Source organism: Ailuropoda melanoleuca, chromosome 7 (genome assembly GCF_002007445.2).
Source record: "Ailuropoda melanoleuca isolate Jingjing chromosome 7, ASM200744v2, whole genome shotgun sequence".
NCBI lineage: Eukaryota > Metazoa > Chordata > Mammalia > Carnivora > Ursidae > Ailuropoda > Ailuropoda melanoleuca.
Window position 1 is genome coordinate 11,926,913 of NC_048224.1, and position 14,180 is coordinate 11,941,092.

At 37.9% G+C, this 14,180-nt stretch overlaps 1 protein-coding gene and 1 non-coding gene across 2 annotated transcripts in view; both read right to left on the reverse strand.

Annotated features, from left to right (window-relative positions):
* HAUS6 (HAUS augmin like complex subunit 6) overlaps positions 1 to 14,180 on the reverse strand; it is a 39,217-nt gene that overhangs the window by 6,588 nt on the left and 18,449 nt on the right. Inside the window, exons 9-12 of the mRNA XM_034665552.1 lie at positions 7,626 to 7,707; positions 2,964 to 3,024; positions 2,526 to 2,711; positions 598 to 733 (exon numbers count right to left, since the gene is read on the reverse strand). Of these exons, the coding sequence (XP_034521443.1) occupies positions 598 to 733; positions 2,526 to 2,711; positions 2,964 to 3,024; positions 7,626 to 7,707 (465 nt within the window). The remainder of the gene's footprint in view (positions 1 to 597; positions 734 to 2,525; positions 2,712 to 2,963; positions 3,025 to 7,625; positions 7,708 to 14,180) is intronic.
* Positions 3,106 to 3,236, reverse strand: LOC117803201. The gene has a single exon (XR_004626893.1).

The following is a 14,180-nucleotide window of genomic DNA, read 5'->3' on the forward strand; positions in this document are numbered from 1 at the left end:
GCTGCTGACTGGAAGGACAAAGCCTACATACTCTATAAATGTGGAGCACAGGTCAGATGTGGAGGCAAAGGGTGTTTGTTTGGGTTTTTTTGCTTTTAAAGATTTTATTTATTTATTTGAGAGAGAGAGAGAGACAGCGAGCTTGTACAAGCAGGGGGAACAGCAGGCAGAGGGAGAAGCAGGCTCCCCGCTGAGCACGGAGCCCGATACAGGACTCGATCCCACGACCCTGGGATCATGACCTGAACTGAAGGCAGACGCTTCACTGACTGAGCCACCAGGTGTCCCAACAGAGGGTGTTTTAAAAGTACTCAACTGAAATATTTTCTAGGAAAGAGCCAAGTAAAATAACAAAAACAAAATTGTAGAGTATCACAGCAAAATAACACTGCTTACAAGCTGCCGTATCAGTGAGAACACCCAGATTTAATACTTCAATAAAAGCCCCTTACATCAAAACAAATAAAGAGCCATTGCCACTAAACTGAAAGAGAAAAAGAATTTTAAAGTGAGTTTCCAGAAGTTATGTCAGACCATGTTCTAACAGTAGTAATGTCTAAGAAAGAAAATAAGTGATAGAAATCATTATTAACTTACTCAAGTTTTCTGGCGTTCGGGGAATTTGGTTCCTTGTTAAGAATGGGTTAGACACTAGAGAATCAAATAGTTCCTCTAATTTTACTTCTTTTCCTTTAGAGGGCTGTGGTGAATCAGATAAAACCGCCCTTGCAACCTAAAACAGAAAAGGTAAAGCAAAAATGACCACAGTCATTGGTAGAAGGCAACAAAAGCCCTGATAAGAACCTATCAGCACCTAATGGTCAGCAGCCCCTATGACCGCGGAAGGCACAAAAAGCCGCTCAATGCCACAGCTGCCAGCCACTCTCTATCATCTACCTAGGCACGAACCTATAAGGGGAAATTAAACATAAAACTGTTTCCTCCCTTCTTACCTTAACTGGATATCCTGTTATAAAGGAAAGATAAAAATCTTTATACCTGAGAAGATTCAGAGGTAATCCTGACTACACAGTGACCGAAGGTACTATCTGCCACATCTTTGAACTTGACAAATCTATATCAGCTAAAGTGACTATTTTAAAGCAACAGATTCTTCTTAATTATAACCCACTTGCACAGTAACACCTCTATTAAGAAATGAAATACACTCTGACAACATACTTCTTTGCCAGAAACCTCATCATCAGACATAAATTAGTGAACAAGGAATAGGAACACATTCTAAAATATACATTATGAAGATAACACTGTACATTAATTTCAAAACAAAAAACATGCACATTAAAAACACTGCCCCAAGACCCCTAAAAAATAAACTTCCTACAGCCACAATTAAATAGACCCCCATTCTCCCTCCCCCGTGAAAACAGAAGATTTCTTAGAATTCAAATATTTCTTGTCACAAACACCATTAGAGAAAATTAATTTCATTTTATTTTCAGAGCTTTATGAAATATCTGCTCTTCCATCCCATCCCATTCTACTGCTAATATAAATTCTTTTAATTAAAAATGTCTTTCTTTCCATATCAGGAAAGAAAAACAAACTGACCATCTTTTATGTGGAGTCCATCAATGAACAAAGAGAAATAATATAAACCTGAGAGATTTTAAAGTATTTATAGACCATGAAATGGGCTCAACCTCTTCATGTTACAAACAAGAAAATGACTGATATCCAGCTCTCTTATTTGGACATTGTTAACTTTACTTTGATCAAGATTGAGATAAAGGAGGGAACTCCAATACGTGAACCAATATGCACTAAACCAAATTTTTCTTTCAGTTTCTCAGGAATATAATAGTAGCTGATTTATTTTCACGCTCCTTATCCAAATTCAAACAATGTTAAGGGATGCTGTGGGTAATGTAATAAAAACAACATTAGAGCATGGCTTGAGAATCTGTGTAAACTTCTGCAGGAAACAGTACACTATTACTATCAAGCAATAGTAGCATCATGTAGTCACTTGCCAGTACAAAGCCACTCGTCAGGAAAATCAAGATCAGGAACAATGATGTATCTAATGACTTTTTAAATATTTAGAAAGCAGAAGGATAAACACTGTGCTTAGTGATGATATGATATTGCATACTCTTCGTTCTAATATTCAAAAAAAGAGGAAGCTTGGCTAAGCAACAGCAACATTCAGATTTTTTTTAAAAGTAGATTATTTAATAGAGTACAATCACTGGGTGTATTTACCCAGCAATTTATGTAATGGTTAATTCCATACATGTGTTACTTTTATACTTTGGATGATATTTATAGAATGGGATGTGGATTCTAAACCATGGATATAATCTTAAATAAGTTTATATTAAATCTATTTCTACTTTTTGGGAGAACCAATTTTGCTCTAACCATGATTTTCATTATCTGTGCCCTCCCTTCCCAAATTAACCCCAGTTAATCAATAATTAACTGTAACTTCACTTCTGATCTCAACACCAATGAGAAAATGATAGATATTTCAGTGTACTTATTAACAATCTTTTTCTAACCTCTTCTACCAGATGATCTTGCTCTTTTTGGAAGGGATCCCTATTTTTAGCTGGCAGAGACTCTGCAAATGCAGTATTCTCTGTACTCCTTGCAGTAGTTGATGACAGAGAGTCTTCCATTTCAAATTTTGGCGTCTTCTTAGAAGGTGCTTCATTTCCTTCTCTGGGAGTCCGTGTCTTCACATCCTGAAGAGGCAGACATGCAGTGTTAAAGCTTTAATGACTGTGGCTGATCTTCATAGAGGTTCTTGAGTCATCACAAACCTATAAAAGGCTAACGTTGTGAAATCATGTGTTCACTGGCACAATTAAATAATTCCAATATTTCCATTTAGAAGCAACAGGATACACGTAAATACAAACTAACTGGGATAGCGGCAAAAATAATATTTTAACATAAATTAGTATGATCAGATTAAAAATTGTTTTAAAATACACCTTCTCAAGTAATCTAACACCATTTGTATCCGATGATGAAACTGGCTGTGAAGAAGCAGGTCTAAAAGGAAAAAAGAGAATAAATCCAAGTTATACACAGGAAAGAATTCCATTCACTTGCTATATCTGAATAATCTAAAGAAACTGTCTGCCCCGTATCTGTCCGTTACGATTTCCCTCAATTCGTCCCGGTCATCGAAAGGCAGTTTATTCTAGGGAGGGATGGTGACAATCGGAGCAGTACTTCAGCCCCATTTGTGTATCAGCCTCCCAAACGGTAAACATTTCCCTTAATCACTATATATTTTAAGTCAACAACATTTTTTATAAGGTTGAATGACTTGATGAATACTCAAAAACTTGAGTACAGAGTAAACACAAATTCAATTAACCAGAATCGCATTACTAACTTATCCTTAGGTTTCAGATCACAGAATTTCATTGTAATAGAGGCTTTAATATTTTGATCTTTCATGTCCAAAATCAGTTGCTCTTATGCTGAATCTTGCATGATAGCACATAGTTGTTTACACTTACAGTCAAGTCATAAGGTTGTTCAGTTTCAGTTTGCTGCATTCTACACACAGCATTCCTTACTCTCTTAGATTCTCTCTCCCCTTTGGATAAACATAAAAACCTTACACATCAATTACAAAACAAGTTATTAAATTTTTAAAGCCGTCAAAGCAATGATCACTTCATCTTCATCTTGAAAGAGCTTTCAAATTCAATCATGGATGGGGTCTGCTCACTGGTCAAAGTTTTTCTACTCCAGGTAATACAAAAGGCAAGATTACCATGAAGACCACTTTCACTATCAAGCATGTTGGTGCTTTGCTTTCTGTTCATAGCCAGAAGTATAAAATTAATAGCTCTAAAACATTTCAAGTAACAGCATATATGCTTTTTCAAACTTTTCCAAATATGTGCTTCTTGGAATCGTTATCTACCTTCCAAACATAATTCAAAATCACTTAAACTGCTCAAGGCTCAACTTTGCCTCGACAGGATATAATCCAGATGTCAAAGGAAAAAAATTAATCATCTACTGTGACTTTATCTTAATTTTTCCAAAAAGTAACATTAAAACGATCAAAAAGCCCTCTGAAACAAGGCTAGCACTCTAAGATGCCACTAGGATGCCACCACCAGACTGTGAGCTCCTGGAGGACAAAGACTATGTCCTTCCTGGCTATTGCCAGGAACTAACGCGGTGCCTGGTACTTGGCAGTGCAGTACATGTTTGTAACTAACCGACGGATTGACTGAATCAATGAATAAATGTCACTTGAGCATGAGGCTCTATGGATAGATGCCACCAAATTTTTCTATTTGGATCATTCTTACAGAGCCTCATAAAAGACAAAAATAGAAACATATTCTCTCCCTTCCTCTCTTCCTTTTCTGAACTGGCAACATGCTATTAGCCCTGCTAACATCTCAATCCAAGCCAACTTTAAAGCAGCCCTGGCTCAGGCACTCTCTATCCGCTTACTATGCCAAAACTGATGCCCACAAAACCCTAGCACCGTAACAGATAGAGAGAGAGAGTGTTGCTCACATTATGGCAAGTTATCCTAAGGAAAGAGTACATCCGAAAGAAAATAAGAAACGACATGCTTTTTACAGTAGTAAAAAAACTGAGGAAAATCTTAAAGTCCAAAACTAAATGAAATGTTACAAAGCCATTATAAGTAAAAATCAGTAACACAATGTAAAGAAAACATACATAAACACACACACACAAAACTGTACTTATGGGTATTAATGTTTAGGAAATTTTGAGTGGATTAAATTTATACGTTTGTAGATAAAGCCCAAAAAAACAACTTGTAAAGAACGTCTAACAAGGGATTCATTAGAAATTTGGGGCGCCTGGGTGGCACAGCGGTTAAGCGTCTGCCTTCGGCTCAGGGCGTGATCCCGGCATTATGGGATCCAGCCCACATCAGGCTCTTCTGCAATGAGCCTGCTTCTTCCTGTCCCACTCCCCCTGCTTGTGTTCCCTCTCTCGCTGGCTGTCTCTCTCTCTGTCGAATAACTAAATAAAATCTTTAAAAAAAAAAAAAAAAAAGAAATTTTAGCTAATTATTCTTCATTTTTATTTTGTTGTTACAATATATCTACAATTAAAGATATAACAAACAGAAATTATAGAAAGAGAAAGATATGCTATTAGAATTCAATTTCTAAGACTAAGGATATTTAGTTGGCCTGCATGCAAAATCGTACTGCCCTATCTCTGAAATGCAATAAAGGAGGAACTGACTGCCACCTTTAGAAATATCATGGAACCCTCCCTTCCAGAAACCAATGCAAAGAAAGGTAGTGCCCAGAGTGTACAGCTCAGGTACCACCAATCACTGAATTCTGGTTTTAAGTATGGTAAAGCCTCCATCAGCTCACTTGGATCAAAAACAGCCAGGAGATTTATGGAGAAGACTACTTCTATTCTGGTACCTGTGTGTGACAACTGCATGTGAAAGGGCTAATAACACACAGTAATTACTCTAAAAACTACATTCTTTCCCTGTTTTTTAACTGAATAGCTATTATGAATCATAGCGACATATGTATCTCCAAATTAACTATATTGATACTGACATTAAGATGATGCCACTACAAATAAGAGATGAACTGCACATTAAAAAGGGGTATTATTTTAAGTACAGTATACCTATGTTACACATTATTAATAAAATATTTTATTACAAAATACCTTTACAGTAAAGAATTCTCAGCAACAAACTTCTTTCCATATGACTCAATTCTTCACCTTTCTTCTGTTTTGCTATCAAGCAGCAATAATCATTCACATCCCATTGAGCATTTATTTGTCCCTCACTACCAACAGCTTTCCTCTACACCTCCTCCCTTCAATATCCCAAACCTATAATTAAAGTATCAGAAGATAATTAAAAGATCTAAAGGCTTGGAAGAGTATAAATCTGGAAATCAAAGTATATTTAATACAACCTCTTTTTTCCTAAATTAAGAGAATTCTATCTGAACTAAATTCTTAGGGGCTAAGTGTCTGGCTCCTGTAGAATTCTGATAGTATATCTTGGTACAAAATTCTACTTCAAGAAAGAATCTTGAAGTTCAATGCAGTTCATAAATAAGATCTGATCTATGAACCAATCTCTACTTCCATCAATCTTTCATCCAGCAAGAGACCTTAATTAAATATTTCATTTGCTCTCTCAAGAAAAGACAAACGTTATGTCAAAAACATAACTGAGACTGGGAAGCATCAACTATTCCCCTCTAGCATACTTTTAAGAACAACAGCGATAACGGAGTAAAACAGTGAAGCCCAGTAACTTCACTATCTCTTCAATGTCAAGTCTTCACAACAGATTTAATTATTTTTCTTTAAGTACTCCAAAAATCAACATCACATCCAGATCTAAGAATAAAAACATAAATATTCCACAAGTAATTCCGACTTCCTGTGAATCAGAAAATTACTGCACAGGAAGCAGGGGAAGCAGCAGGCAGAGGGAGAAACAGGTTCCCCGCTGAGCAAGGAGCCCAATGTGGGACTTGATCCCAGAACCGTGGGATCATGACCTGAGCCGAAGGCAGATGCTTAACCAACTGAGCCACCCAGGCGTCCCACCAACAGCTCAATTTCACATATAAATTTTAACTCTTGTTATGCTGTTTGAACTTACTAACTTACTAAGAGTACATAGAATGAAGAGAACTTCATTAAAAATTTAGAATTTTCTTTCAGAATTATCCTAAGTAATTTGTTTTCCATATCTGTGCCCCAATAACATGGGAAAGTTAGACTGAAAGACCCCTGTGTAGGTCAAAGAGTAGTCAGAAAATAAAAAAAACAATAAAACACCCTATTCAGTATGTCTGTGTTTGAGTGCCACTTAATAATGCTTAGTTTCAAAAGAGAATAAATATATTCCCCAGGTAGATTATATACATTTAGATTTTTGATCATACAATCTGGCATCTGTTTTAAGACCCAAAATAAGACAATAAAGAAAATAGGCAATAAAGAAAATAAGAATACTCCTGAAGGATATTGTAATAAACTAAGGTTTAGTTTTTTCATATGTTAAATTTTTGGATTAGATTGAATCAGAATTCTTCCTTTTTTTTTTAAAGCATGGAATTCTTTGTATCAAATGGCAATATAAAATCCCCAACACATAATTCAGATAAAAGAACTAGCTGCTCAGGTTGAAATGGAAAAGGGTTAGACCAGTGAGGGGCTAAATTAGATTCATTCAGAGCACCAGAGGGCGCTGTAGAACAGTCTGAAAGCTAGGAGACTAGATGATCTCAACAGGTCTTTAACTCTTGGATTGTCAACAAGCCAGAAGGGGTTTCACAGAAGTAAAGGCAAAAATTCCCAAGCTTGCATTAGATAATTTCCATACATGCTTTTTTCCTTCAAATATTAGATAATCCCCTATGAATCCCAACATTTAGACAAACAAGAGAAGGGAAAAAATGCCTATGTACCAGAAATGTTTAATTTTTCTTGAAAATTTGGATCTACAGTGGAAAAATATTCTCTGGTTACAAGAAGAAAATTACAGATGATCCCATAATAGAGAAGCATGGCAATTAGATGAAGATGACACTAAATTAATGAACGAGGGGAAAAAGTCAGTATGAAAATCACATTTGTTTTACCTGTTGCCTAGATCATATACAGTTCCCGGTATATCACTGGCCCTCCTGCAATCACTTTCTTGGTTTTGTTGCTTAGGTGTATCTAAAGGAAAATAAACATTAATTACTCTTTAATTATGTTTGTATAGTCTAATATCCAGGGATCGCTTGAAATTCTAGAAAAACTTCTCCAATGGAAGAAAACAGAAAAATCAGACTAATATAAATGCTAATAGAAAAAGACAAGTATTCAATGGGACGCCTGGTGGCTCAGTTGGCTAAGCATCTGCCTTCAGCTCAGGTCATGATCCTGGGGTCCTGGAATCGAGCCCCCATGTCAGGCTCCTTGCTCAGCGGGGAGCCTGCTTCTCCCTCTTCCTGCCACTCCCCCTGCGTGCGCTCTCTCTGACAAATAAATAAATAAAACCTTTAAAAAAGAAAAAAGAAAAAAAAGAGAAAGACAACTATTCGATTGTTAAGTGTACAAATAGGACAGATACAGAATATCCAGAATAAACTCTTATAAAAAGAGTGATAGGTTACAGAGCTGGAATAAACAACTCTAAAATTTGTATGGAACCAGGAAAGACCCCTTATAGCTGAAGGAATGTTGAAAGAGAAAACCAAAGCTGGAAGCATCATAATTTCAGACTTCAAGCTGTACTATAAAGCTGTGATCATCAAGACAGTACGATACTGGCACAAAAACAGACATATAGATCAACGGAACAGAATAGGGAACCCAGAAATGGACCAACTAATCTTTGACAAAGCAGGAAAGAATATCCAATGGAAAAAAGACACATCTCTTCAACAACTGGTGTTGGGAAAACTGGACAGCCACATGTAGAAGAATGAAACAGGACCATTTTCTTATACCGTACACAAAAATAAGACCCCGAACGGATGAAAGACCTAAATGTGAGCCAGGAATCCATCAAAATCCTACAGGAGAACACAGGCAGCAACCTCTTCTTGGCCACAGCAACTTCTGGCTAGAGACATTGCCAAAGGCAAGGGAAACAAAGGCAAAATGAACTACTGGGACTTCATCAAGATAAAAAGCTTTTGCATAGCAAAGGAAATGGTCAGCAAAACCAAAAGGCAACCTATGGAATGGGAGAAGACACTTACAAATTTCTTACCAGATAAAGGGCTAATATCCAAAATCTAGAAAGAACTCATCAAACTCAACACCCAAAGAACAAATAATCCAATCAAGAAATGGGCAGAAGACATGAACAGACATTTCTCCAAAGAAGACATACAAATGGTCAACAGACACATGAAAAAATGCTCAACATCACTTGGCATCAGAGAAATACAAATCAAAACCATGAGATACCACCTTACACCAATTAGAATGGTTAAAATTAACAAGTCAAGAAACGACAGATGTTGGTGAGGATGCAGAAAAGGGAACCCTCTTACACTGCTGATGGGAACGCAAGCTGGTGCAGCCACTCTGGAAAACAGTGTGGAGGTTCCTCAAAAAGTTGAAAATAGAGCTACCCTATGACCCAGCAATTGCACTACTAGGCATTTACCCCAAAGATACAAACACTGTGATCTGAAGAGGCACCTGTACCCCAGTGTTTATAGCAGCAATGTCCACAACAGCCAAACTATGGAAAGGGCCCAGGTGTCCATTGACAGATGAATGGATAAAGAAGAGGCGGTATATATATACAATGGAATACTACTTAGTCATCAAAAAAAATGAACTCTTGCCATTTGTAACGACGTTGATGGAACTAGAGGGTATTATGCTATGCGAAATAAGTCAATCAGAGAAAGACAATTATCAAATGATCTCACTGATATGTGGAATTTAAGAAACAAGGCAGAGGATCTATAAGGGAAGAGAGGAAAAAATAAAACAAGATGAAATCAGAGGGAGATAAACCATAAGAGACTCTTAATCAAAGGAAACAAACTGAGGGTTGCTGGAGGGGAGGTAGGTGGGGGACATTAAGGAGGGCACGTGATGTAATGAGCGCTGGGTATTATATGCAACTGATGAACCACTAAATTCTACCTCTGAGACTAATAATACACTATATGATAACTAAATTGAGTTTAAATTAAAAAATTTTTCAAGTGACAGGTTTATACTAAACCACATTTCCAAAAAAGTGATAGTCCGTAGTTCTCCAGCATGATGTAGTCATGCTTCTTGTTTTGGTCCACAGGCCTTATGTGCAATTACAACATAAATCAGCAAGGCCAAAAAATTATACTATTTAGCATATTTCAGCCCAGCATCTATGACATCAGGCAATTTACTTATTCTTCAACGCATCAAGAATTATGTGCCACTGGGGCGCCTGGGTGGCACAGCGGTTGGGCGTCTGCCTTCGGCTCAGGGCGTGATCCCGGCGTTATGGGATCGAGCCACCATCAGGCTCCTCCGCTATGAGCCTGCTTCTTCCTCTCCCACTCCCCCTGCTTGTGTTCCCTCTCTCACTGGCTGTCTCTATCTCTGTCGAATAAATAAATAAAATCTTTAAAAAAAAAAAAAAAAGAATTATGTGCCACTGCTATAGTAACAAAGAGAGAAAGAAAAGGTGGAGACCCTGGCTTTAAGGAGTCAGTCTAAGAAAAAGACTATTGCTGAGTAGAGAATTACGGCATGCTGCTACTGTATTAGGAAAGAAACAGGCATGGAATGCAAGGAGGCAGAAAGGCACCTGGCCCAGAATGGGGAATGTGATGAGGACGTAAAGGTACTGGGAGAATAAGGTACAAGTTTGATGTGCTAGAGTGGAAGCATGGTAGGAAACAAGATTGGTGAAGAAAGCCATGGCTCCATTACAGAGGATTTGTTATTCTAGGAACTCCTCTTCTTTCAACATGTTAGCTTCTGAAAGACTTTCCCTATTTATACACGTGTCTAAAGTGTTATTGTATAAGAAACCAATGTGTATACTATGTGAACTTTTCTTTTTAATCCACCGTAATAGTATGCTATACTATAAACATTTTCAGTACCCTCTGCTTTTCCACATACCAATGATGATGGAATTACCCAAATTCATAAAATATTCTAAAAATGAGCACAAATACAAAAGTTGTATCACAAAACTAGTAGACAACAATAAACTAAAATAATTAGGCACGACCATAAACACTAGTTGGTTGTGGTAGGCAGAGATGCACATTAGTTCTGATATGTAAAAAAGTTTGTAAGGTAAAAGTTGCTAAGTGAAAAAGCATCTAGAGGGGCACGTGGGCAGCACAGTCATTAAGCGTCTGCCTTCGGCTCAGGGCATGATCCCGGCGTTCTGGGATCGAGCCCCACATCAGGTTCCTCTGCTGGAAGCCTGCTTCTCCCTCTCCCACTCCCTCTGCTTGTGTTCCCTCTCTTGCTGGCTGTCTCTCTCTCTGTCAGATAAATAAATAAAATCTTAAAAAAAAAAAAAAAGGCATCTAGAGCTTATTTTTCCCCCTAAAGGTGATAGAAAGCCACTGATGTGTACTACAGGAAGAGATGAAAAGGATCATATTTTCATATTTGCACTACAGAAGGATCACTGATAACCATTTGCAACAGAGTAGGTAGAATATGGAGGCAGGGTAGCTAGTTAGAATACAATTAAAGGCAAGAAATAGAAAACCAAACTATAGCACTAAAGATGTGAAGAGAACAGAGGGGACATACACAACATGGTAATAAGGAGGTAAAAACAAAACTGAACTCACCAGAACAAAGCAAACCAAGCTGCAGCAGACAATGACTCCTACCATAAATACACTAGAACTGCAAAATAAAATGTAAGAAAAAGAATACCCAGAAGAACAAATAAAAATCATCACGTGCCAGGACTAAAGATGGAAAGCATTTAAACTCAAACTGAGACACAAAGGCTAAATGGCAGCTCTGGAGCTGAACAATCATTCAATGCCTACATAACAACAAACATCATCTCAGCCCTCTCAGGCTGCGATCTGAGAAACTGCCAGAAGGCCAGAACATTGCAAAGGCTGCTCAGCCCCTGGAAAGATTATAAAAATTCTGCCAACTCAACCAGGGAAGTAACAGGGAAGCTTGCTGTCTACCTGGAATCCTGGGTAAAAAGGACTGGAGAAAAGAAATTTTAAATCTACCTAGCCTACTCAGAAGGAGCCAAAATTATATTGGCTATTTGTGGGAATCCCAAACCAAAGACATTAACTGCCTAGTTCAAGGAAAATACCTAGGACCCTAGGTCACGTAGAGACCATTCTACAACTCAGGGCCCAGGTGACTCCTTCAGAGGTGGATCCACTGAAGTTGAAGTCACAATCAAAAAAAAATTTTTGGGGGGCACCTGGGTGGCACAGCGGTTAAGCATCTGCCTTCGGCTCAGGGCATGATCCCAGCGTTATGGGATCGAGCCCCACATCAGGCTCCTCTGCTATGAGCCTGCTTCTTCCTCTCCCACTCCCCCTGCTTGTGTTCCCCCTCTAGCTGGTTGTCTCTATCTCTGTCAAATAAATACATAAATAGATAAATCTTTAAAAAAAAAATTTTTTTTTAAGATTTTATTTTTAAGTAATCCCTAACACCCAGCATGGGGCTCAAACTCACAACCCCAAGATCAACTGTCACATGTTCTTCTGAATGGGCCAGCCAGGTGACCCCACAATCAAACATTTTAATAGGAAACAAACAGCTATGAAAATGAGCAGGCAGGGGCACTGGGGTGGCTCAGTCATTTAAGAATCTGCCTTCAGCTCAGGTCATGATCCCAGGTCCAGCCACACACTGGGCTCCCGGCTCAGCAGGGAGCCTGCTTCTCCCTCTCCCTTTCCCTCTGCCTCTGCCTGCCGCTCCCCCTGCTTGTGCTCTCTCCCTCTCTCTGTCAAATAAATAAATAAAATTTTAAAAAGAAAAAAAAAAGAAAATGAGTAGACAGAACATATAGAAGCAGTCTGAAACACAGGATATTTATTGAATAAGATCAAATCAATACATTTAAAATATCTGGCAAAGAAACAAAAACAGAAGCCATAATGAAAGAAGAGGATATCATGAAAAGAACAGGCAATTTCTGAAAAAGAAGCAAATGGAAAAAAATGAAAAGCACATCCATGAAAGCCAAACACTAAATGGACATGTCAAAAAAGAGATTAAATATAACTAAAAAGATAATTAGTGAACCATAAGCCTAGAGCTACAAAGACATTACAAATAAAAACGAGAAGTTTAAGATATGCTCAGGACAGAATCAGAAGTCCTAACAACAAGAGCTCCAGAAGTAAATCATCAGAAGAATGAGACAATGTTAGAAGCGATATTAGTGAATAAATTTCCAAAACAGAAAATGTGAGCCTTCACATTAAATAAGCACACACAGGCCCAAAGTTTAAATAAACATAAATCCACATTTAGACACATCTAAATGAACCTGCATAATACAAAACTAAATAAGTACAAGTCTTAAAAGCAACCAGAGATTAAAAATTACCTACAAATGAATGACCATTAAACTGATAACAGAGGTCTCAGAAACAACAGAAGGCAGAAAATAATGTGATCATATCACTGACATTGTAGGAAAACTGAGCTTTGGTCTACAATTTTATATCTATCATTCAGAAATTAGTGAAAATAAAGACATTCTCACAGAAAAACTAAGAGATTTTACTATCCCGTGTCCATCACAAAAAGAATTAAAGAATGTACTTTGAGATATACTTTTGAAAAGGAGAATAAAAGCAGTAATCTTGACCAAAAAAATCACTAAATGTGTTAATAAATCTAAACACTCAACAATTGTTAAAAACAATTTCTAACGTCACTTAAAAGGGGGGACAGGGGCATTATTCTACAACAAAAGTCAGTAAGAGGACAAAACAACCAAAAGCAATGAACGAACCCTCCTTAGATCTTAGTTCAAAATATAAACATTTACACAGGACATTTTGGAGTATAATAAGAGGATTTTATTCGTATGCCAGAAGAGCCTTATATATAGTTAGATCCATACACATGTAGTAAAATTATTTTTATAAACATACATCAGAATAAGCTTAAGATTCAGGATAATGGTCACATCTGCAAATGCAGGAAGAATGGGGTTAAGGAAAGGAAAACCTAAAATATTGCAGGACACCTGGATGGCTCAGTTAGTTAAGCATCTGACTTCAGCTCAGGTCATGATCTTAGGGTCCTGGGACTGAGCCCCCAGTAGGGCAAGGAGTCTGCTCATCCCTCTGCCCCTCCCCCTGCTCATGCTCTCTCTCTCTCTATCTAATAAATAAATAAAATCTTTTTAAAAATATATAAAGGGGCACCTGGGTGGCTCAGTGGTTAAGCATCTGCCTTCAGCTCAGATCATGATCCCACGGTCCTGGGACCGAGCCCCGGGTCAGGCTCAGGGAGCCTGCATCTTCCTCTCCTTCTGCTGCTCCCTCTGCTTGTGTTCTCTCACTTTCTCTCTCTCCCTCTCGAATAAATAAATAAATAAAATCTTTTTTTAAAAATCCAAAATATTGCACAGCTTTGGGGCGTCTAGGTGGCTCAGTCATTGAGCGTCTGGCTTCAGCTCGGGGCATGATCCCAGCGTTCTGGGATCGAGCCCCGCTTCGGGC